The sequence below is a fragment of the Eulemur rufifrons genome, chromosome 18 (genome assembly GCF_041146395.1).
Source record: "Eulemur rufifrons isolate Redbay chromosome 18, OSU_ERuf_1, whole genome shotgun sequence".
Classification (NCBI taxonomy): Eukaryota; Metazoa; Chordata; class Mammalia; order Primates; family Lemuridae; genus Eulemur; species Eulemur rufifrons.
This window is the reverse complement of record NC_091000.1, coordinates 28,795,493-28,818,081: the sequence shown is the minus strand read 5'-3', so window position 1 is coordinate 28,818,081 and position 22,589 is coordinate 28,795,493. Positions and strand designations below refer to the sequence as shown.

General features: G+C 35.0%; 1 protein-coding gene across 1 annotated transcript; it reads right to left on the bottom strand.

Moving 5' to 3' along the window:
- Positions 1-3,019: 3,019 nt before the first annotated feature.
- Positions 3,020-22,363, bottom strand: ELMOD2 (ELMO domain containing 2). The gene is made up of 9 exons (XM_069493390.1): positions 22,289-22,363; positions 20,963-21,109; positions 17,465-17,493; positions 13,750-13,847; positions 11,995-12,124; positions 9,548-9,681; positions 6,621-6,689; positions 5,691-5,824; positions 3,020-3,165 (listed from the first exon to the last, which is right to left on the bottom strand). Exons 2-9 carry the CDS (start codon positions 21,102-21,104, stop codon positions 3,020-3,022), a joined length of 882 nt encoding a protein of 293 aa, XP_069349491.1. The 5' UTR covers positions 21,105-21,109; positions 22,289-22,363.
- Between the last annotated feature and the right edge of the window lie 226 nt (positions 22,364-22,589).

The window sequence follows — 22,589 nt, the reverse complement described above, 5'->3', positions numbered from 1 at the left end:
ACTCTTGTCCAAAAGGAAGTGGGGTAGAGCATATATCCTGAGAAAATAGCTGCTGGTCCCCAATTATTATTTCAAGAAGGATAACAAATATTACTGCCCTTCAAATCAAACATCCTCTCTTCTGTGCCATGATAATGTGTAACCTTTTCTGTTCTGCCAATGAGCATACACTTTTCACACCTGTGTGGTGTTTCTCCTTTGAGCAAATCTTTGAGCAAGTTCCATTTCGCTGATCGTTCTCAAAGGGGAGAAACAGTGCATGAACAATTATGAACACTAGAATAAAAACGAAGAGTACATATATTTTCACTTAAAAAATACATACAAACACAAGTAGCTCTTAACCTAGGAAAAAACATCAGTATGGGCATTTTTAAGAAAAAGATTCTGTTTTCTAAACTGTAAATGGTACCAGTACGACACTGATTTTTTTATCTAGCTCTATCACCGCATTTATATACAAAGAGAGGTTGGTATAGGTTCACTGATGCCCCCTGATTTCTCAATTTCTTTAAAGATTGTCTTTCAGAACTACACTGTAACTGTTAAATTTTTAGGTTACTATTGTCACTGGTACACTCTCTTCAATTGGGCACATAAAAAATTCATTTCAACATTGATTCATTTTTTTAATGCTAAAACTAACATAATTTTCCTGCTACTTCAATGCTACAATATTCTATCACTACTTTGGCATTTTACTAATTATTACAGAAGCAGGTAGGATTCTAAATATGGATTTTAAAACTACATAAAATCCTTACATACATATGTTGAAAGTAAGGGAAATTAGGAAGGTAGACGCAATTATCATATTTTTCTTTTCATGTATATCACTATCACATGTAAGTCGGAAGGCTCATATTACATTCTAATTTACAATTGACAGCGGTAACATTTTGCTTGACTTCCAGACTATCAAACCTTAGGATTTATTGGTGGCTTTTGGATCAATGTTCTATGTAACTATCTGAAATAGTTATTGATCATTTTACGCAAAAACAATGATATATTGGTAATGTACAAACAGAGGTGGATTTAAAGAACATATTATTGAGCAAACTTTATAATGACATTTTCTTAGCATCATTATAGTTTTTTTTCTCCTTAGAAGGGGAAAAACTTAGTTACATTAAAATTTTTCCCTTCCATACTCAAGCATTCTTTTATTAAGTATACTGACAAAGGTTTAAATCAGTCCAAGATCTCAGCTGTTGAAAGATCAAAATATAAAGATAAGTATTTTCAATACAAACATTAAAAGACTAACAGACTTGCTTTCCATGTAGTAGTTAACACCTTGATACAATGAACTTTAACAGTTAACACCTGATTCTCGTCAGGATTTTGCTACACATCATAAAACTCTAGCTGGATCATAAAGCATGAAAACATTTTTAAAAATTAAGTGAAGATATTCCCAAGATCGAGAAGTCCCCTATAAGAAGCTGATTTTTAAATTCCTATAATACTGAAAAGCTAAATTGCCACTATTATAATAAAGTGAACCAAATTTTAAAAATAGTTTTATCTTACTGAGAAAATAATTTTAATGCATGAACTTTTAATGTATGTGCTATACAACACTGCATCTGTTATTTTCCAATTGGATATTTCTTACCACTCTTCACTTGCACAAGTTTGAAGAGAAAGGTTTGGCAACTGACATGAGCAAATACCAAGTCTTGCTCCATCACATACAAGCCGGTCCCTAAACACTTGATACATACCACATTAAAGGATGTGCTAAATATCATGTTTTAGATGAAATTATGTCTGTAACAGGTTGGTTTCCATAAGATTTAAGGAAAATTTAGTAATCAGATGAACTTTCCTATCTTCAAATTTTTTTAGTTTTGTTATGAGTACAAATGTCTAAAACACACCAAGAAACCATTTCCATTAGAATCTCATCACTATATAATCCCTGACAAAACTTGCTGCCCTCCTGAGATTTTAGGAGAATAAAGCTATACAAAATACGCAGTCATCCTCCTCAAGCTATTTTAGTATCCCACAGACTTAACATAAAGTCTATATGCCATTATCTAGAAACACCATGAAGCCAAGCAAAGAGAAGAGTTAATAGTAAGTCAAATAAATCAATGAAGTTTTAACTGAGATTTTTAAAACCCTTTAAGTTTTCTTCTTTCTTAAATCTCAAAGACAGCTTTATTGAAATAGAAACTGTCTTTTGAACATGATCAAGATTTTCTTCACAATTACATCTCTTTTCATAAACACACATAGGCAAAGCCACCTCATAAAGGCCTTTACCCCAAGCACTAAGGTTCTTTTCTACAACTTAGAAAAGCTGTAAGTCTTCAGTTAGTGGATACTGAAGATTAGAAAATGCCTTAAAATAACACTGATATTTTAAAGTGTGTAATTTAAAAATAAAAAAGCTAGTCACCAATATTCTCATTCTCCCATTATCTATTATGCTCAATAATCAGAGAAACCAAAAAGGAGGCCATGATTCTCCATCCTCTCTGACATATCTACTCTAGTAGCTTTTGTTGCTACTAATGAAGCTACATTATGACATGTGATTGAGATGCAAAGAAAACCATAAAGAACTACTCTTGCTGTTAATTAACCTAGAAATAAAAATAAGACAAAGAAAATTAAAAACAGCCAGAGCTTTGAAAAAGATATCAACATGATAGCTACAACACATAACAATTAAAACTGATTTTTTACACATTTTAACCAACCAATTTAATACAAATACCTGATTTATATTTTTACACTTAATGGGGTAAGTCCCAAGTTCTAAACTGTTCACGTGACTCTACAGAGGGGATCTTTGGAAGGATAAGGTACCTTTGGAGAACAGTGTATAAATAATTGTAAACATACACTGATTGTCCACTAGCTTTCTTAAATAGAATTTCTGAAATATTTTTGTAGGAAATTATATATATAAGAGTGTAATTGATCAGATAATTTCTATTACAACATATAAATTCTGTTGTGTGTGCAAAATGTGGTAGAAATAGAAGATACAATGGATGATTTATATTTTTAAAGTAAGTGCTACATTACAATCCAGTAAGAGTCCTTTAATCTTTTCGTGAAACTTCTCTCTATATAAATTGAAATACATAATGCTTTCTGGTTCTTCTTCAAACCAAAACTTGTCAAATTCATAGACAAGATAACCTGCAGTTAGAGAAAAACAAAGCACATAGTCCTCAATAGGGAAATCACACTCAAACCATCTCATTTTTATAAAGTATACAACCATCCTTTAAATTCCATATTAGGATAGAATAATAAAAAATAACCTTAAAATTATTAGAAACCTGAGGAAATTCATAAGAAATATTTTTGCATGTTCAAAATAATTTCAATAAAATATTTAGTGTACATTTATCATTTGTCTCAAAAACCAATAAAACCCCTCAAACTTGAGAGACGTAGTCGTTTCAAAAGATACCTTGAGCATAGGGAAAAAAGTTATCCCCAGAAACCCCTAAAGCACAAAAATGAAAGTAATGAGAAAATGTTGGACAAGGATAAAGTACAGGAAAGCTATTTTCCATTTGATTTCTGAGTTATTCTAGTTTTTTCAATGGACTATCAGCATCTTTTCAAAAGAAAATGAGCACACTAAATAGGCTAATATTTTTGTTTTTCAATTACAGTAGCCAAATTAACCCCCAAAATGTTAAAAGTATTTCAAGAAACTAAACATGGTTTAGTTTATACACACACACATACATATATATGAACTTAAATGTGAATTTAAAACCACTCTACATCCAAATGTCTATCAGTAAGTGAATGGGTAAACAACATGTAGCATATGATAGACTACTACTCAGCAACAAAAAGAAATAATTAGCCAATTTAAAAATTTTGTTTTAAATTAAAAATTTTTTAAGTTTTCATTAAAAAGTATTAATACAAGTTATTAATACAAAGTATTAATAACAAATTATTCAGAAAGAAACCAGACAAAAAACAGTATATACTGCATGATTCCTCTTAAACACAATCCTAGAAATAAATGCAAACTCATCTATAGTGACAAAAAGATCTGTGGCTGCCCAGGGATGGTGGGGGAGGAGTAAGAGGCATGGACTACACAGGAGCATAAGGAAACTTTTGGGCGTGGTGGGTGTATTCATCATTTAGATCACAGAGATGGTTTGATGACTGTATATATATGTTATTTTTATTTTTCGTTTTTTTTTTAGAGACGGGGTCTTGCTCTTGCTCAGGCTGGTCTCAAACTTATAAGCTCAAGCTATCCTCCCACCCCAGCCTCCCAGAGTGTTAGGATTACAGGCGTGAGCCACCGAGATGGGCCTATATATGTTAAAATTTACCAAGCTGTACACTTTTCAATAGGGTAGTTTATTGTATATCAGTTATACCATAATAAAGCCGTTAAAAAACAAAACAAAATGTAAATTAGAAAAAAAGACCCTAAATCCTATTTTATATTCAATCAAATGTATTTAATTATTTTTTATAATACTTCTATTGTGCTCATTGTGCACTCATTTACTCTCACAGCAACCCTATGATGCAAGAACTATGTCATTATTTCCATTTTACTGAGGAAGAAACAGGTGCAGAGAGGTTAAATGATGTGCCCAAATCACATAGTTTGTAAGCAGTCTCTACTGTGTTATAAACTGGACTTCTGTTTTCATCAGAATCTCATTGCCCCTCCTAAAAGGCTTTTTAAGAAGGGAGTGAAGGAGCTCAGGAAAATTCACCCCAAAAGATGATTCTTTGGTGTAAAGAATATTTTGAATTAAAGGCCATTGGAGATCAGAAAGCATTGGAAGGGGTTTCCCCTTTATCTGAATAAGCTGGATTGGCCTGATTAAAAGATCAAAAGGAGCAATTGACTTCCCTTCCTCTCCCTGTTATCCCAATATATTCCAGGAAAGAAGATCAAGTATGCAAGTAGACTGGGCCCATATTATTTTAAACATAATATCTGTCTCTCAGTCTAATTTGCAAAGAGAATCATTTACAAGTCAATCTGTCTCCTACATCCATTTGTCCTCCCTAGCACCATTTGTCACCCTAAACAGAATTACTTGTACTTGTATAAAAATACCTGAACTTCACTAGGATACGGGGTAATCACTATGTGATTCTCCCCATGTGCATGGTGTTGGTAAATAAAACTTTCTCATATTAATCTGCCTTAATTGTGAGTTGATCTTTCAGTGAGCTTTCCAGGGAAAGGGCAAGCTTTCCCTCACCCCTACAGGATGGGCACAGTACTCCAAAATCCTCAAGTTACGGTTTTCGGGAAAAAATACAGGACAGAGGTCATTTTGTACAGCTTTCCTATCTACCACCCTCCTGTATTTATTTAAATACAGTAAATTGCTTGACTCAACAGCAGTCATTAACCAAGGAATATTCATTTTGTAGTTTACTGGGAAATGAATGCCCACAGAAAAACTAAATCCTAAATTTGCCTGCATGTGAAAAACTCTCATTAAATTTATCAGCAAATTTAAAAACTGAAGTACAAAATACTCTTGGGGACCCATCTGCCACTATTTTCCTGTTTTTCAAAGATCTTAAATAATAAAATGATAAACATAAATTATATACTTCATAGAGGTATTATTAACAGATTAAGATATATATTATACCTTCCAAATGGTTTAAGAGTTCTCTTAGATTTAGTTTTAACTCACTTTAATACTCACAATAAAACTGATGAAAGTGTTCCATTGTTGGTATACCAGGAACCAAGTTGTAGAGATGAAACTTTAAAGCTTCACTCTTCAGTAAGCTATAAGCCATCTCTGTAAGATTGATTCCAACTATTGCATAAGAATACCTATGTCAGAAACATTACCAGTTATACCAGCTAGCCAAATTGCTCATAAAATAAATTTAAAATTATGTTAGGAATTAGTAAAAAGTGACATTGTTTCATTTCTAACATAGTATGAATTTTATAAAAATCTCTACATAGTAAGAAAAATAAACCAGAATGGATCCAGAAGTTCTTTTTTATAGGCCATTGATTTTCCAGATATAATCTAAGAAATAAAAATAAAGCTATGTTCATATGATACCTAAAACTAGAATTCTTAAAAAAATAAAGAAGGGGGAGAACTATATACACCAAATCTCAATGATTTCTAAAATATACACTGGATAATGTTATTTTCTTCTCTATTATCAGGGTATTTATTTTTATGATCTAACATTGTTACTATGTTTTTCGAAAGATTAGATATCATGAGAATATAAAAATAAAATAATGATAAAGCTAATAATATGACCTCAATTTGCATTTCATCTTACAATTTTCAAAGCTACTTCCCATTTTCTGATTCCTATTTCAAAGCTATTTCCTATTCCTATTTTCAGATCTATTTCTCAAAAAAATTTTATAAATGTCCTTACCTTCATTTTATAAACTGTATCTTGTGGTTAAAAAATATATTGAAATACATACAAAACTGGTTTATGATAACATTTTTCCTTTAAAATAACATATGTAATATAATATCCTTTATCAAGTCCTTATTAATTAAATAATCTCGTCTTAAGAAATACCTTCAAATTTATCTAATCACCTAATCACCTTAAATTCAAGAGATTACAGTTTAATATATCCAGCTTACCCTAGTTTTGGATGATTTGAACGGGAAAGAATCTTATGAGCTTCACTGGTGTAATTTTCACTGAAATACCTAAAAAAGTTTAAGAAAAATAGTGAAATGAACACACATTACTCAAATTTAAGATATCCAGAACCAATTCAAAAAGCCACTTTCAAAATAATAGTCCTGGTACTGCCACAATCATCTCCATTTTGATCTCAAATCACTTCAGTGATTCACAAATGGTTCTGAATCAAAATTCAATCCCAAGCTATTGGGCCTATCTAGTATACCACATGAGCCCCTGGTAAAACTGTACAGTATTTTAACAAATAGATTATCTAAAAAGAGATTGCCTACCTAATTATTAATTAAAAAAAAAAAAACTCTATGTAGAGTTCTTTTTGCTTACTTGTTTTAGTTTTATTTCTATAAAATAGTCAACATGTGCCTGTTAGGACACTCTTCCTTTCACCTAGGCTTATTCCTTCTACTACAACTTATGTCTGTATTGTTTAATGCTATTTTTGGTGCAATCAAAGCCAATATCTTTCTTTTGCACCAAGAAAACCTCCTTGATCAGTGGTATAACTAAAATAACGGCCATAAAACAGAAGTATTAGCAGGTATAGGAGAAATGTATTTAAATGTCTATTTGTAGGCACATACATCCCTTTGGCCTATATTAACACAAATTCCTTGAGTTGTTAAGGGACCAAATCTGTTCGACCTTTGGATCACCTCAAAATGCACTGGTATAGGTACATACACACACACACACACACACACACACACACACGATGACTAGGTGGATGTTGATGTAAGGATAAGTAAAATAAAAAACAAATTTCTATGGTTTATTTAGAGAACACAATCATTGAAATTTTCATAAAGCTAACTCTTCCCCTTCTATTTTTTCTTCTATAGAATAATACTATACACTTGCATTTTTTCTTCATTGGCTCTAATTCTCAATCCATCACATCAGGGGCTGTTAACTTAGAAATCCATGAATGAAGGATCATTTATGAATGAAAGGGGATCTATGAACCACCTTAAATTATGTGCAAATTTTTCTGTGTATACATTTTCTGGAGAGAGAATATACACAGTTTTCATCAGATCCTCAAAGGGGATACTCAAAATAGTAAAAATAGTCCTGCTTAGTGCAATGCTTTCTTAAAGCACTCAAATTTTTCTACTTTATCTCTGGATTGGTTCTAAAATGCCCTTAATAGACTATTTATATTTATATTTGATTTTTGTACATACTACTTCTAATATAATTCAGTGTTACATTTTAACAGTCAAACTATTCTTAAAATATTCACTCGGTAATACAGAGCAACTTTTAATTTCCTTGCTGAATTTACTTAGTTAACCCCTATCTTAACAGTATCTAATGGTAAAAAAAAAAAATCTGTGCAATAAGGAAAACTATTCTTTACAATAATCTGCATTGAGTTCCTTCCTTCCTTTTTTCCTTCTCCTTCCTTCCTACTCCTTCCCTCCCTTCCTACATACATTTTTGACCTTAACTTGCACATTCTTCTACTTTGCTGTTTCTATTCGTTCACTTATTCAGATTTCTTCAGTCTCTCTTGAATTCATTCCCTGTAAAACATTCTTTCTTCTATACCTGCCTCAGCATTCATTTACCCAAAGTCTCATTACTTATCAAACTACCAGCTATACTTCAAAGCAAGAAAATATCTCAAGAGATTACAGACAAAGGCCAAGAAATTTTAAAAAATAAATTACATAGGGGTATTTTTAACAGCTTGCCTGTTCCTTGACTATATACTTGGTCCTGAAGTATCATAGCTCTATACACAAAACAATAAACACTATTACAGCCATCAAATAGTTACTAATATATGTGAATCCTGGCCATTTTTCAAATCAGTTGATACTGGCCTTAAATAGAGTGAAATTATCTGTAAGTCATATAAAGGTCTATCAGAATCTTTAACGACAGCCTGGAATCAAATCCTATTAAATTATTTAAACTTTAAGCTAAATTCAATTCCCTTCTGGCCAGCACCGAGAAATTATTTTTTGTAATTAATATTTTTTTAAGATTACAGTGTTGTTTATCTCTGGGAAGTAGAATTATTATAAGAAACTTTAATGCTTATATATTTAGGTATTACAGAAAATTAAATACTTTTGTAACTAGAAAAAATTGTACCTATTGAAACCCTACCATAATGTCTTCTATCTTCCCCAAAATAGCCTTATCCATATTGACCTGCTTTTTCTCAATATTAACCTAATTAAGCTTAATTTCAGGATTAATTTTTTCACAGTAAGAATTATCTAAACTTTAATGGTTAGGCTTCCTATTCCAGACATTTTATAGTCTGTAAATCACAGTTCATAGACTAGAATCTGTACATTTGCATATCCTTATAGGAGGAAATTAATCTTCCAGGCTATCAATTATTACTTGAGTTACACAGTTTGGGATTTCATACATGTACCTACTCGTAAGTATTAAAGAAGATAAAGGAGACAGAGTCCACATAGTAGCCTACATGAAAGGTCAGGGGTTCAGATCAGTTGTCACAGGTGGTGAAGAATACATGTGAAGAGACTTTATCATCTTACCTGTTTACATTTCCCAAAACGGGATCAGAGAGCCCAGAGAGAAGAAGAGGATAAAAACAGTAAGAAAGAGTGTACATAATTCTTTAAGAGGTATTAGACTGGAGGTCAGAAAGACAAAAAAAGAGGAAAGCATTGGTAAGTAAAGACATCACACACACAGGTGTATTCCCAATGTCTTCATATAGTTGCCAGCACATTAGCAAATACTTCTTGCACTGAAGCTATTAAAATTCAGAGGTAGTCTGAAACAGCTAGATCAATTCTTATTAGAATTTAACTAGATTGGAGATTCCATGTAATTTCATTTAGAGAAGAAAAGAAAGTTTATTTGCACTTACACAAGATTGATTAATCCTAGTATGCCCATGCCTCTGAAGTCTGTTTTGGGATCATCACCCTGGAAACCAATGTCAGCCCACTGCTTGGAGATTCTAGCCTTCAACTTTTTCGTTGGCATTAGAAGATTCCAAAGCTGTACAAACAAGCTTCCATATTACAAATAATAGTGATGTTCTTAATTTACCAAGACATTTTCCTTTTCATAGCTTGTATAACTAGTAACTGAATGCTTTCAATGAAACAACTTTTATAGACAAAACACAGGTTCAACAAAGACTAATTTTTAAAAATATGTTAGAAAACTTTTCCATTTTCCCCCAAAATGTAGCATATTTATTCCAATTAAAAAGATTGGTATAGGCCCGGCTAGGTGGCTCATGCCTCTAATCCTAGCACTTTGGGAAGCTGAGATTGCTCGAAGCCAGGGGTTTGAAACCAGCCTGAGCAAGAGCGAGATTGATATAAAGCATAGATTTGGAAAAGGTAACAAATAATACACAGAAATCTAAAACAATGAGATGTTTTTATTTACTAATTAACATATATATACCAGAAGTGGTAAACTGCTTGAGAAGAACACAGTATTTCAGGCACTTGGCCCTTGCTTCAAGCACTGTATACTTAAACAGGCTCTATTATTAGGGTAGGAGATTAGTCCTTAATCAGAAAAAGGAAAACAGGCCTGAGGGAGGAGATTGTGCAGAAATGATACTGTATTACAACCTATATAATCATTATTTTACAAATTTTCAGTTTTAAAAGAAAAAAATAATATGACTGGTTTTAAAATAAAGATCTTTAAGAATGAGGATTTAAGAACAGCTATCAAATATCAGATACCAACAAACTAATCAATGCAAAACAAAGTTAAGAAAATTTAGTCATTTTCTAAATTGAACACCACAAGTCATCAAATAAAAGAGACTTACAGAAGTTGATTAAAAAGAGATTGTGAAAATTTGCAAAACAGAAATACTTGCATTTTTTTTCCATTTCACTACCATTTCAGGCATTGTTGAGTAAAGAACTCATAACGAAAGGAGTATCCTGTTACCTAAAATAAAATGTGAAGACCTGTGACCTCGCTTTACAGGGTCAACTCTGGCTCTGAAGCAAATCCAATCATTAGATTAGGTTTCACCTGGTTCCTACTTTTATTACCAATACATGTGATTTTTTCACAGTAGCATCTCCCCATGAATTCAGCAAGGAGTCTGAGTATGTCAACAATAAGGCCTTGGTGATGTGGTGAGAGCCACAGTGTAAAACTACTAATACTCAAAATTTAATATGCATAACACCAAATTTCTGGGTTCTACCCCTGGAGAGTCTATTTTCATAAGAGTAAGGTGGAGCTTTGGAATCTATAATACATACATAACACTAGTTAACTCTAGTGAAGGTGATCTTTGGACTATACTTAAAGCAACACGAATTACATAGCTCTTTGGTGGTGGCTGGGTTAGTCACTGCCAGCAACTAGCTCTCCACCTCTAGAACTGAATTTCACAGTGGATCACCATGGTAAAAATTCCCTTGACCAGAATGCTAAGATTTGTACCTTAGCCCTTCAAAAAGGGAAGGTATTGTGTAGCAAGAGTCTGAAATTCAGAGAAAAATGGTAAGGAGGAGGATTGAAATAGCAGTTAATCCTCAGTGAGTGCCAGGCACTATTTTAAACATTCTAAGTATAAAAATTCAATCCACGCAACAGCCCTTTGAGATATGTATTTTTATTATCCTCGTTTAACTATACCAAGTTTTATTTTAATTTTACAATTAGGTGAAGTGTATATTTTATACTTTTCCTAAAAAAAAGGTTTATTGTTTTAAAACTTGCATCTCTTACCGTTACTTAGATATCATCAATGTTTCTTTCTACAGTACTAGATGATCTATAAAGTTCACCCTAGGTCTAATATTTTTTAATTTTGGCACCTCATTGGTCTTATGCATTTATACTTCAGAAATAAGAAATAGGAAAATTCTAATTCTAAATTTTTACTTTCTTAATGTTTAAATCTATTGTGGCATTAATATCCATAAATCCCAAAAGATCTGACATAATAATCTGAAAAGGGATGTCCACGTTAACAATTTGAGAGCAGCTGAAAAAAATGTCTAAAGTAGCAGGAAAATCTAAAGCTTGCAGACATATACTTCTTGACTGAAAAGATCTCCCCTTATAAATGTATAATTTATTTTAGATTAGCATTAAAATATTTATTTCAATATATTTTAATAATGCTTATCAGAAATTATATAAAAATAATTAAAAATATTTCCATATCAATGAAATTCAATATAATAAATTTCTCTAAGGGGCAAAGAAACTGGATGGCTTTATATATAAGCTTCTAGAATTTGCACACAGACCTTACTCAGCTTAAGCCTGATTTATTTTTCTAGAGTTCAACAACTCCAAATAAAGAAAACAAAAATTCACCTTCAGGAGAAGCTCTTCATGTTGCAGATTATCAGAATCATATGGTCTTTTCCTCACACTTTCTACATCCAAATAGAGCTGTTTATAACCAGTTATCTGCAGTAAGCATGTCCTCATGCAGATTTTAAAACTGAAAACGATAAAATTATTTTTTAAAATCATACCTTCTTATTGCAATAAAGTAATGCTTTCCATAGCTTATGGTTCATGTGTCTATTTAGAAAGCATTTCTTTGGCTTTCAGTTTAATATAAGATGTACCAAGAGCCTCCTTAAACACAGAACAAAATATTACATAGGATATAGAACCTAGAAAAAGGGCAAGACATGGGAGGAATGGCAAACTTTGCAATTCTAAGGATTTGTCCTCTTCTTCTTTTCACGTTTTCTCTAATCCCATATATTCTTAAATCTTTATTGCCAAATATCACCAATAGACCTAATTTTCCAAGTGTGTATAAAACAAATATTCCATAATAGGTTATCTCAGTTCTCCTAAATACAACAGCTTAACTTCCCTGAAGAAACATGCTCTTAAGCAAGTCTCTAAATATATTTATGACATCACTAATCATTAGGTCTCCAAGCTAGACAACTCTGAATTTGGACCCACCTCTCTCCATCAACAATAGTCAAAAGTAGTCAAAAACAGTCCCCAAGCCCTTATTCTGTTTGTTTTTATTTCAGAATATTACGGGAGTACTGAAATGTCCCTCAAAGCAATCTTCATATCACTATTTCCCCTGCTATATTTATGGCTCTGTCATTTCTTGCCAGAATGACTCAAGAGTTTCCTAACTGTTCTTTACTCCCTCTACCAGCCTCCTACATCCCCAAATGCACCCTAGATCTTCCTAAAATACATACCTGATAATGTGGCTTGTTTGCTTAAATATCAAAGGATAACATCTAAATCCCTCAGTATGGTATGCAAGACTCTGCAATACATCAGTCTAGCACTCCACTCTCTTCTCCAACCACAGCTCTGCTTGTATTCAATGCTCCAGCCACAAAGGACTCCTTGTCATTCCCAGAAACACAACTACTTCTGTCACTGTACCTTGCTGGCACCATTCCTTTACCCATTCATCAAGGTCTAGCTCAAATGTCACCTCTTTTCTGGAACTATTCTCATAGTTCCCTCCTAGACTCTTCCCTGTCTCAGCTGAAATAAATTGTTAGCTCCTCTATATTTATATAGGAAATGCTGAATGAAGGAAAAAAGGCTAAACACTATGCCAATATGCTAGTGCTAGGAACACAAAAATGGAGCAAGTCTCTCCTCTTATGGAACTTAGAATTTATTGGGGAAAGGACAAGTGTTAATCACTGACTATAGTACAACAGGTTAAAAATGGTGTGACAGCTCTGTGAGAGCCCAAAGCAAGGCAGCTAACTCAGATGGAAGAGCCAGAGAAGACCTTCCTGGAGGAGGATATAAGGAACCTGATTTTGAAGGACAAAAAAGAGTAGCCAAAGTTATTTAACCTTGGGAAAGTAATGTTAAGTTACCTTGAAGAAGGCAGATGGCACCCTGGCCTTACTACAGTACTGGGAACCCAGAGATACAGGTTCCAGTCCTGCCTCTGTCACTCACCTCTCTGGGCTTTGATTGCTCATCTAGTGAGGTGAGAAGGTTGAATCAGATGATCTCCACAAAGCATTCAGCTCTGAAGTGTTACAACTGTGTGTGATCTCTACATTTCACAGGCTATAAATGCGTAACAAAAAAGAGAATAATGTAAAAACAGCACACCTGGAATCCTTCTCAGGGTTAATATTCTTTTCCTTCATTATATCTTCTACACATTTGTCCACTTCACTCTCAACAACACGTGTTGCCCTCTGTAATACCTATTTAAATGAAAGAAAGCTGAATGAGAAAAATCCCTTAGAGATGAAAAAGAAGTTTTGAGGCATTTAATCAACTTTACGAAGTAGATATTAAAATGCAAAATAAACCCAAAAGTCCCCAAATACTCTAGTCCATATTTACCTCTTCCTTCTCTAAACTCCTATTTATGGTTATATTCAATATCAGCCTTTACTTCTTTTGTGTATCCCAAAGAACGTGGTGGAATGCTGAACATATGGTAATCATTCAAGTCCTTGAATGATCTAAGAGAGGCACTAGAGTTCTTAAAAGTAACATCTTATCCACTGTTCCACTTAAGTTTGGCAAAATTTTGGCACACATAAAATTCCATTAATAAATTCTGTGACCAAAACTGTTACAATCAATTATAATAATAATAGTTACATTGATATAAATAATACTGAGTTTCCAGTTCCAGAACCTCTTCAGTGAAATAATAAATGAAAGAAATGCCACAGACTATTTTGAGAAAAAGAAATTTTCACTTACTACTCTTTATCCTTTCATATTTCTCATTTATTTATTCATTCACTCAATAAATATTTAGAGTCCTTATCACATTCCGGGCATTGATGGAAATGCTAGAGAAATGTCAGTGAACAAAAGAAACACTACCCTTTTTTCTATTTGGCAGGAGGGAATGGAAAAATACCTAAGTAAAATATGTAGTATGTTAGATGGTGGTCCACGCCATGGTGAAACTACTAAGGAAAGAGGATAGGGAGAGGAGTGCAATTTTAAGTAGAGAGTGCTCAGGCAAAGTGTCCTATAGAATGTCATAACTGAATAAATGCCTGAAAATGAGGAAGTGAGCTAAGCTTTTAACTGGAGGAAGCATTTTCTGCTTCAAAAGAAGAACCAGCACAAAGGCCCTAAGGCAAGAGCATGCTGATGGGTTTGAAAAATAACAGGTAGAACAATGCTGATGACAGCAAGAGTAGTAATAGGTGAAATCAGAGAGCAATGAAGAGGGCCAGATGGAGTTTTAGTGAACAGCAGTGATAATGCTGGTAAACTTCTAAGAAGAGAGATGTCAAAGCATTTGAAGGGATATACTCCTGAAGAACTAGGGAGAGAGGCTGGGACTGAGGGTATTATGTAAAGAACTTAGTTATGGTTTTATTCCCTTTACAATTTCAAGGACAAAAGAAAAAACATGTTTCATGAGACAATTCATTCTAGAGGGTTCAGCACCCAAATAGTTCCAAACTTACGACATCTCAAAGCACAACTTGTTTAAGGTCAGTTTGGAAAATGTACATGCCCTTACCTATTGAAACAAAGTTACAGCAGTTATGATTAACAGTCCCCCAAAAGCATACTAATACAATGATCCTCAAAGTACCGTCCCTGACCAGCAGGAACAGCAAAGCAGCTGGGAAAATGTCAGAAATGCAATCAGAACCAAATCAGAAATTCTGGAGGTGGGGCACAGTAATCTGTGTTTTCACAAGCCTCCTGGAGATTCTGATGCATGCTCAAGAACTACTCTTGTAATATATTTAAAATATAATACTTTTCCAAGTACATCTGCTACAATTTATGATATTGTTACTTTGGGAAACTGCATCCCAAGTTTCAATTAAAAGAACTATATGGGTGGATAAGATACAAATAAGTTTTTAGAACCAGAACTTGTCACCTTTCTGGACCCTTGCATCCTCATTTTAAAACAATGTATTAATTACTCTCTAATACTTCTGAACAAAAGAGGAGAGCTCTGGACTTCTCCCTCCAATATTCATTATGGATGAGTTATTCTTGAATAGACTGTTCATAAGAAAAGAGTGTAATTAAGTCAGTAAACCCCTATTTTATAGGTCACTCTAGGACTGCAGTCCCCAACCCCCTGGCCAGAACTGGTATGGTCTGTGGCTCTGTGGCCTGTTAGGAACCAGGCCACACAGCAGGAGGTGAGCAAGCTAGCAAAGCTGCATCTGTATTTACAGCCACTCCCCATCGCTTGCATCACCACATAAGCTCCGCCTCCTGTCAGATCAGCAGCAGCATGAGATTCTCAGCATTACATTCTCATAGGAGCATGAACCCTACTGTAAACTGCGCATGCGAAGGATATAGGAAGGATCTAGGGTGTGCGCTCCTTATGAGAATCTAATGCCTGATGATCTAAGATGGAGCTGAGGCGATGATGCTAGCGCCAGAGAGTGGCTACAAATACAGAGTATCACTAGCAGAGAGGTTTGACTGCACAATAAATGCAATGTGCTTGAATCATCTTGAAACTATCCATTCCCCCATGCCCCCCATCTCCATCCGTGGAAAAACTGTCCTCTATGAAATCGGTCCCTAGTGCCAAAAAGCTTGGGACCACTGCTCTAGGACCTAACAGATACACTTGCAATGCTCAATTAGGTCCGATTCGTTTCTGGCATTAATCAGTAACATATCAATATCACTATCCAGTAACAAGTCAACATTTTTTGACCTTGATCCACATTTTACATCATGACCAAGTACAAACATCCATGTGGATATCTAAAATACATAGAGTTGTACACAAACATACATAACCAAAATAAAAATTTCCTAAAACAATATTTAACCTTATTGTGCCCAATGATTTCTAAATATTTTCTATTCTATTCCTTGTTGTTTAATGTTGGTTGTGGTCTATTTCAAATAATTGTCTAGATTAGATGACCCATATTCTATCTTTGCTATACCATATAATCTACATATAGAACAAACTGTGAAATACTAGAGGCAAGTAACAGTATGTGGTAGTCTGAATTATTGGTCCCAATTTTTTCACTTCCCTGTAATTGAATTATATACCCACCTGCCTACCATGGCCTTATGGTGGGTATAACAAGTTTCTCCACCCCTTGACTTAGGCTGGGCCACTTAACTTGTTTTAATCAATGGGATGCTGATAAATAGGACAAACACAGACTTAAAATATGTCTGTGTGGTTGGGCCTTCAGTTATCCACTGTGAGAACATTCAGCAGCTACCCACTACCCCCTAATCCCCACAAACCTGGATCCCAGATGAGACAAATGGAATAGACCTGAACTTGGCACCAGCTTGAGGAAGAACATTTCCAGCTGACCCACAGACACATAAGCAAGAAATAACATATTGTTTTATGCCCCTGAGATTTTTTAATAGTGTGTTACAATAGTGTGAGCAAAAGCTCACTAATATACAGCATGAATTATGACTCATTTTGGCTCAAAAGGAACGTGACCCAGGATTTTCTCTAACTATGCAAAGTTACTTGTTTTTCTCTCTCATAATCTATCCTGAAGACACAGTCTAAGAGAAGGCTTTCACCCTAAGATCTGGCTTTCCCCAAAGCAATCAACTCCGAAGGCAAAATAAATAAGTAAAACTTCAGAACACTCAGGACTAATGATTCAAATACCTTCTTTGTGCATGAAAATCACCCCCAGAGAAAATGTTTTGAAAACAGAATAGTACTTCTACAGGGGAAAAATTTCACTCAATGCTCTTTATAGCCAAAACTCTTCTAGTAGGACACTAAAAATAATTCTAAAATTGAAACATTCCTTTAAAGGAAAAGTATGTCCAAGTTAAATTTTCTAGAATTATCACATTAATATGATCCTACCTTATTCTTGGAGTATGTCAAGGAATTTTCTGGAATAAAAAAAAATGTTATCATTTACATGCTATTTGTGAATTACTTCATAAATAAATAGCAAAAATATCAAACTAGTAGTAAATTAGTTTAACAGTAACAGGAGATATAATTTCTACATGAATAACACAGCAAACATTTCGAAGTTTAATCTTACAGTATGGAGTAGATATGATTCCAAAGACCTCAACCAAGCACAACACAACAAGCCAAAGAAGTCAAAGATCACATGGCTATATGAGGACGGTTTTACATCTGGCTTCTCAGTCCTGTTACATTGGTCTATGTCTCTGTTCTTGTGCCAGTACCATGCTGTTTTGGTTACTATAGCTTTGTGGTATAGCTTGAAGTCTGGTAAATTGATATCTCCCAATTTGTTGTTTTTGCTTAAGATTGCTTTGGTTATACGGGGTCTTCTCTAGTTCCATATGAAGCATAGAATTATTTTTTCTAGATCTGTGAAAAATGATGTTTGACAAAGCGGACAAAAACATACACTGGGGGAAAGAATCCCTATTCTATAAATGGTGCTGGGAAAATTGGATAGCCACATGTAGAAGACTGAAACAGTATCTGCACCTCTCACCTCTCACAAAAATCAACTCACAATGGATAACAAACTTAAACCTAATGCATGAAACCATAGGAATTCTAGAAAAAAAATGTTGGAAAAACTCTTACAGACATCATCCTAGCAAAGAATTTATGAAGACCCTGAAAGCAATCACAGCAACAACAAAAATAAATAAATGGAACCTGATCAAATTAAAAAGCTTCTACACAGCCAAGGAAACTATCATTAGAGCAAATAAACAACCTACAGAATGGGGGAAAATATTTGGATGCTAAACATCCGATAAAGGGTAGATAACTAGAATCTATATGGAACTCAGGAAAACTGGCAAGAAAAAAATCAAACACCTCACTAAAAAGTGGGCAAAGGACATGAACAGAAACTTTTCAAAAGAAGATAAATGGCCAAGAAACATAAAAAAAATGCTCAACATCTCTCATCATCAGGAAAATGCAAATCAAAACCACAGTGAGGTATCACTTAACTCCAGTGAGAATGGCTTTTATCAAAGTCCCCAAACAAATGCTGGCATGGATGCAGAGCAATAGGAACACTCATACACTGCTGGTGGGACTGAAAACTAGTACCTCCTCTATGGAAAGTAGTATGGAGATACCTCAAAGAACTAAAAGTAGAAGTACCATTTGATCCAGCAATCCCACTACTGGGTATTTACCCAAAGGAAACAAAGACATTCTATAAAAAAGACATCTGCACTAGAATGTTTATAGCATCACAATTTACAATTGCAAAGATGTGGAAACAACCCAAATGCCTTCAATACGTGAGTGGATTAATAAAATGTGGTATATGTATACCATAGATTACTACTCAGTCATAAAAAAATGGTGAACTATCTATTGTATTACCCTCGATGGAGCTGGAGCCTGTTCTTCTAAGTGAAGTATCACAAGAATGGAAAAACAAACACCACATGTACTCACCATTAAATTGGTATTAATTGATCAACACTAATGTGCACTTATGGGAAGTAACATTCATCGGGTGTTGGGCAAGTGGGAAGTAGGGGAGGAGGAGGGAGGGGGGATGGGTAAATTCACACTTAATGGGAGTGGTGGGCACTGTTTCGGGGATGGGCATGCTTGAAGCTCTGACTTGCATCGTGCAAAGGCAATTTATGTAACCAAAGTGTTTGTATCCCTGTAATACTCCAAAATAATAACAAAAAAACAAGCCAAAGGAGGTGATGCCAACCTCATTACCTGGGGTCATCTGTTTCCGTGTAGACCCCTAAAGTGTCTACCAACCACCTCAAATTCATTTGCGCCTGCCTCAGAACAGCCCAGGCCCCTCAAACTCATTTTAAGACTACTGTGAGAGTGTTCTCTACATTTTCTTCATTTGTTAGCCTTACTGAGTAAATGTTTAGATTTGATGTGATAGCAACTGAATTATAAAACAAAGGAGCAAAGACTTTAGATTATTTGGCTAACTATCCTTTAAACAGACAAACAGCAAAATAGCTTTTCCATTCTTGGTTTCTGTTTCAAGAACCACAAGAACATTTTTCTTGGTCTAGTTTAACATTTTTTCTGATACATTTACTAATAGTCTCCTTTTTCTCAGCAATTTGAAAAATTCAAGAAAAATGCTTTTGCCACAAAGCCTTAACATATGTTCTTCTCCTACACTTTAAAACACCAACTCATACAGCCTGCAGAGATTCTTATCAAGATGTACTTTGTTCTGAGTACAAAGGGGCAAATCAAAAAGGCAGGCAATAATTTAAGTTGGCCACAGAGTTGTAAGAAAACTAGGAAAGTAATTAAACTTAATCATTCAGCTGCCGTGAGGCAGCTTCTGTCTGTCATTCTTCCAATGTTGTCTTGGATACTTGTTCCAATTGCCAACACCCCACTCCCCCAAACTTACAGGGGTTGGTTTCTTAGTAGAAGCACACTTGATCAACACAAAAGGAGATCTGGTTAATTCACTAGTTTCTATTTAACACAGTGAGCACGAGCTACAGCAGTTGCCTGGCCTTCCCTACCCTCTCTGAAAAGAAGTGACTTCACACCACATTTCTTATTCATCTCTGTTCTAATCTAGAGCAATATTTTCAATTAAGCATTGAAAAACTGATGTATTTTAGAGGGTAACAGAGCAGCACTGTTCAACAGAAATATAATACAAGCCAAAATGTGAGCCACATGTGTACTTTAAAATCGTCTATAGCCACATTAGAGTAAAAAGAAACAGATAAAATTAATTTTAATACATTTAAACCCAACATATCCAAAATATTATCATTTCTATACACAATGGATATAAACAATGAGACATTTTTACACTCTTTTTTCTTATAGCCTTTGAAATCCAGTGTAATCACACACTTATAGCACATTTCAATTCACACTAGCAACATTTCAAGTGCTCAATATATTTGGCTACTGGCTACAGTATTGAACAATGAGGATTTTGAGTCTAATAATCTTTCCTAGGGACCATTGGCTAATTACTGTCCTTCCATAAAGCAATTAAATAAGAAATTGAAAGACGACGAAGGATGCTAAGTATAAAAATGGATCTAGATCAATTATTCTTCCCATCCCTTTGAGTGAAAATTTCAACGGGTTTATATAAATATAGAAATTTTTCCCTAGAAAACAAGTTCCAACTATACTCTAAGGAACAACTGATAAATTTAAGGAGCCAGAGAAGATAATCCTTCACACACATAAAGAATCAAATAATCACTTTCTTTTTCCATAAAGTCATACAATTTTAGAGCTGGAAGGATTCAAAGTGAGACTCAGTTTAAATGACTTAATCAGGATACACAAGGAGTACATCTGTCACTGTGACTATTGAGAAAAAATATTCAGAGTTAAATTTGTATTAGTTGCCAATTTTTCTTTTGTGAATTACATTACCTATCCTGTGTGTCCTCTGTGCACCTACATAGGTATCAAAAATTCGCTGCAATTCACACTTTCCAGTCATCTGTCGTAAGAGCCATTTCATCCAAAATCGAAAAAAGTGCCCATAGAAGAACTCCCACAAAGAAATAAACATTTTTCCTGGAAGAGGAAATATATAAGACAAGCTTAGTGACTTTAAATTGAATTTTAAACTTAAAAACATCAGTTTATCCATCTGATCAAATCTCAAATGACATTAAAATCTATTATTCCATTGTCTGTTTTGTGATAGTGTTTAGGCATCTACAAAAACAATAACAGGTATAATACATACCATTTAGATTAACTGATGGCTGGCCAAATGGTCAATTTATCACTTTTTTAAAAACTGTAAAATCGTAACTTACTTAGTCAAGCTATTTAATGGCCTGAAAGAATAATAGAATGGTCTGCACTTTTTTGCTAAAAATAGTTGTATTTCGTTATCTTAGTTTCCTATTCTAATTTCTCATTCTTTGAAAACTGGGGCTCTACAGTTCAAGAACAAGAGGACCCCAACAAAGCAACAATTAAAATACACCAAACATCAGATTTGTTTTTTTTAGGAATAAGCTCTTTTTAACCCTTGTGGATAAGTCGTTACAGCTGTTCCAGTAAGGTGATGCCAGCAAATAAAAACACTACATAAGGCTTACAAATTGTAGTATACAAGTTAACACGGAGTATGTCACACTCTAGCTAACTCGTGATTTTCCGTTCAATAGGTGAAGGGTAGAAATGCAATAGGAGTTTAAAAAAAAAAAAAACACTACACACTCAGTAAACTGGATCTTAGGTCATAAGAAAAATCATCAGCTTCTTAATGAAGGGGAGAGGGAGATGCAAGTGAGGGGAAGATACTTAAACAAAAATGCTCATCCTTTCTGCCTTAAACATTCCCACAGACACGTCATCTCTGGACTTGGGCCTGAGGGGCTGTCAAATTCGAAATCACCGCAGGTCAGTGCAGAAACAGTGCATATAACACAGCTGGGCTGATCTGGATCTTTAAAATGAATCCGCCTAATCCGCGCTCATCAGGACAAAAGAAACAGAATTGCCAAGCGGAGAGAACGCAAGCCTCGCGGCGTCTGAGCACCCCAGACCTCGGGGAGTCGCTGCACCAAGCCCCCCTCGCGCGCTGCCTGCGAGTGGGAGTGAAAGGCTTGCACAAAGCCCGGCCGCCCCAGGCGCCCCGCAGATTCCCCGCGGAACACCGCGGGGCTCGCGCAGCCCGAGCACTCTCAGCGCAGCCGCACCGAAGCAGCGCAGGGCGAGAGGAAAAGAAACAGCATCCACCTGACAGGAGCGGAAGAACTAGGGGGAGCAGGCGCTGCCTCGGTTTCCCCAACTGCAAAAAGCCGGCAACGGAAACGACGCTACTCGCGGAGCCCTCCCTGCAAGCACCGCGACCCGGAAGTCAGGGAGCGAGGCCGCGGGACCGCCTTCCCCGGACACTGCCCGCCCGCGCCCCCGCCCCTCTGGCTTCTTCCGATTGGCCCGCGCTCCACCTATTGCTAACGCTGAAAGGAGGTCCAGCTGTGTTGCCCCGGCGCGGGCTCCCATTCTAGGAACGCCAGGACGGTTTCCCTGGCAACGG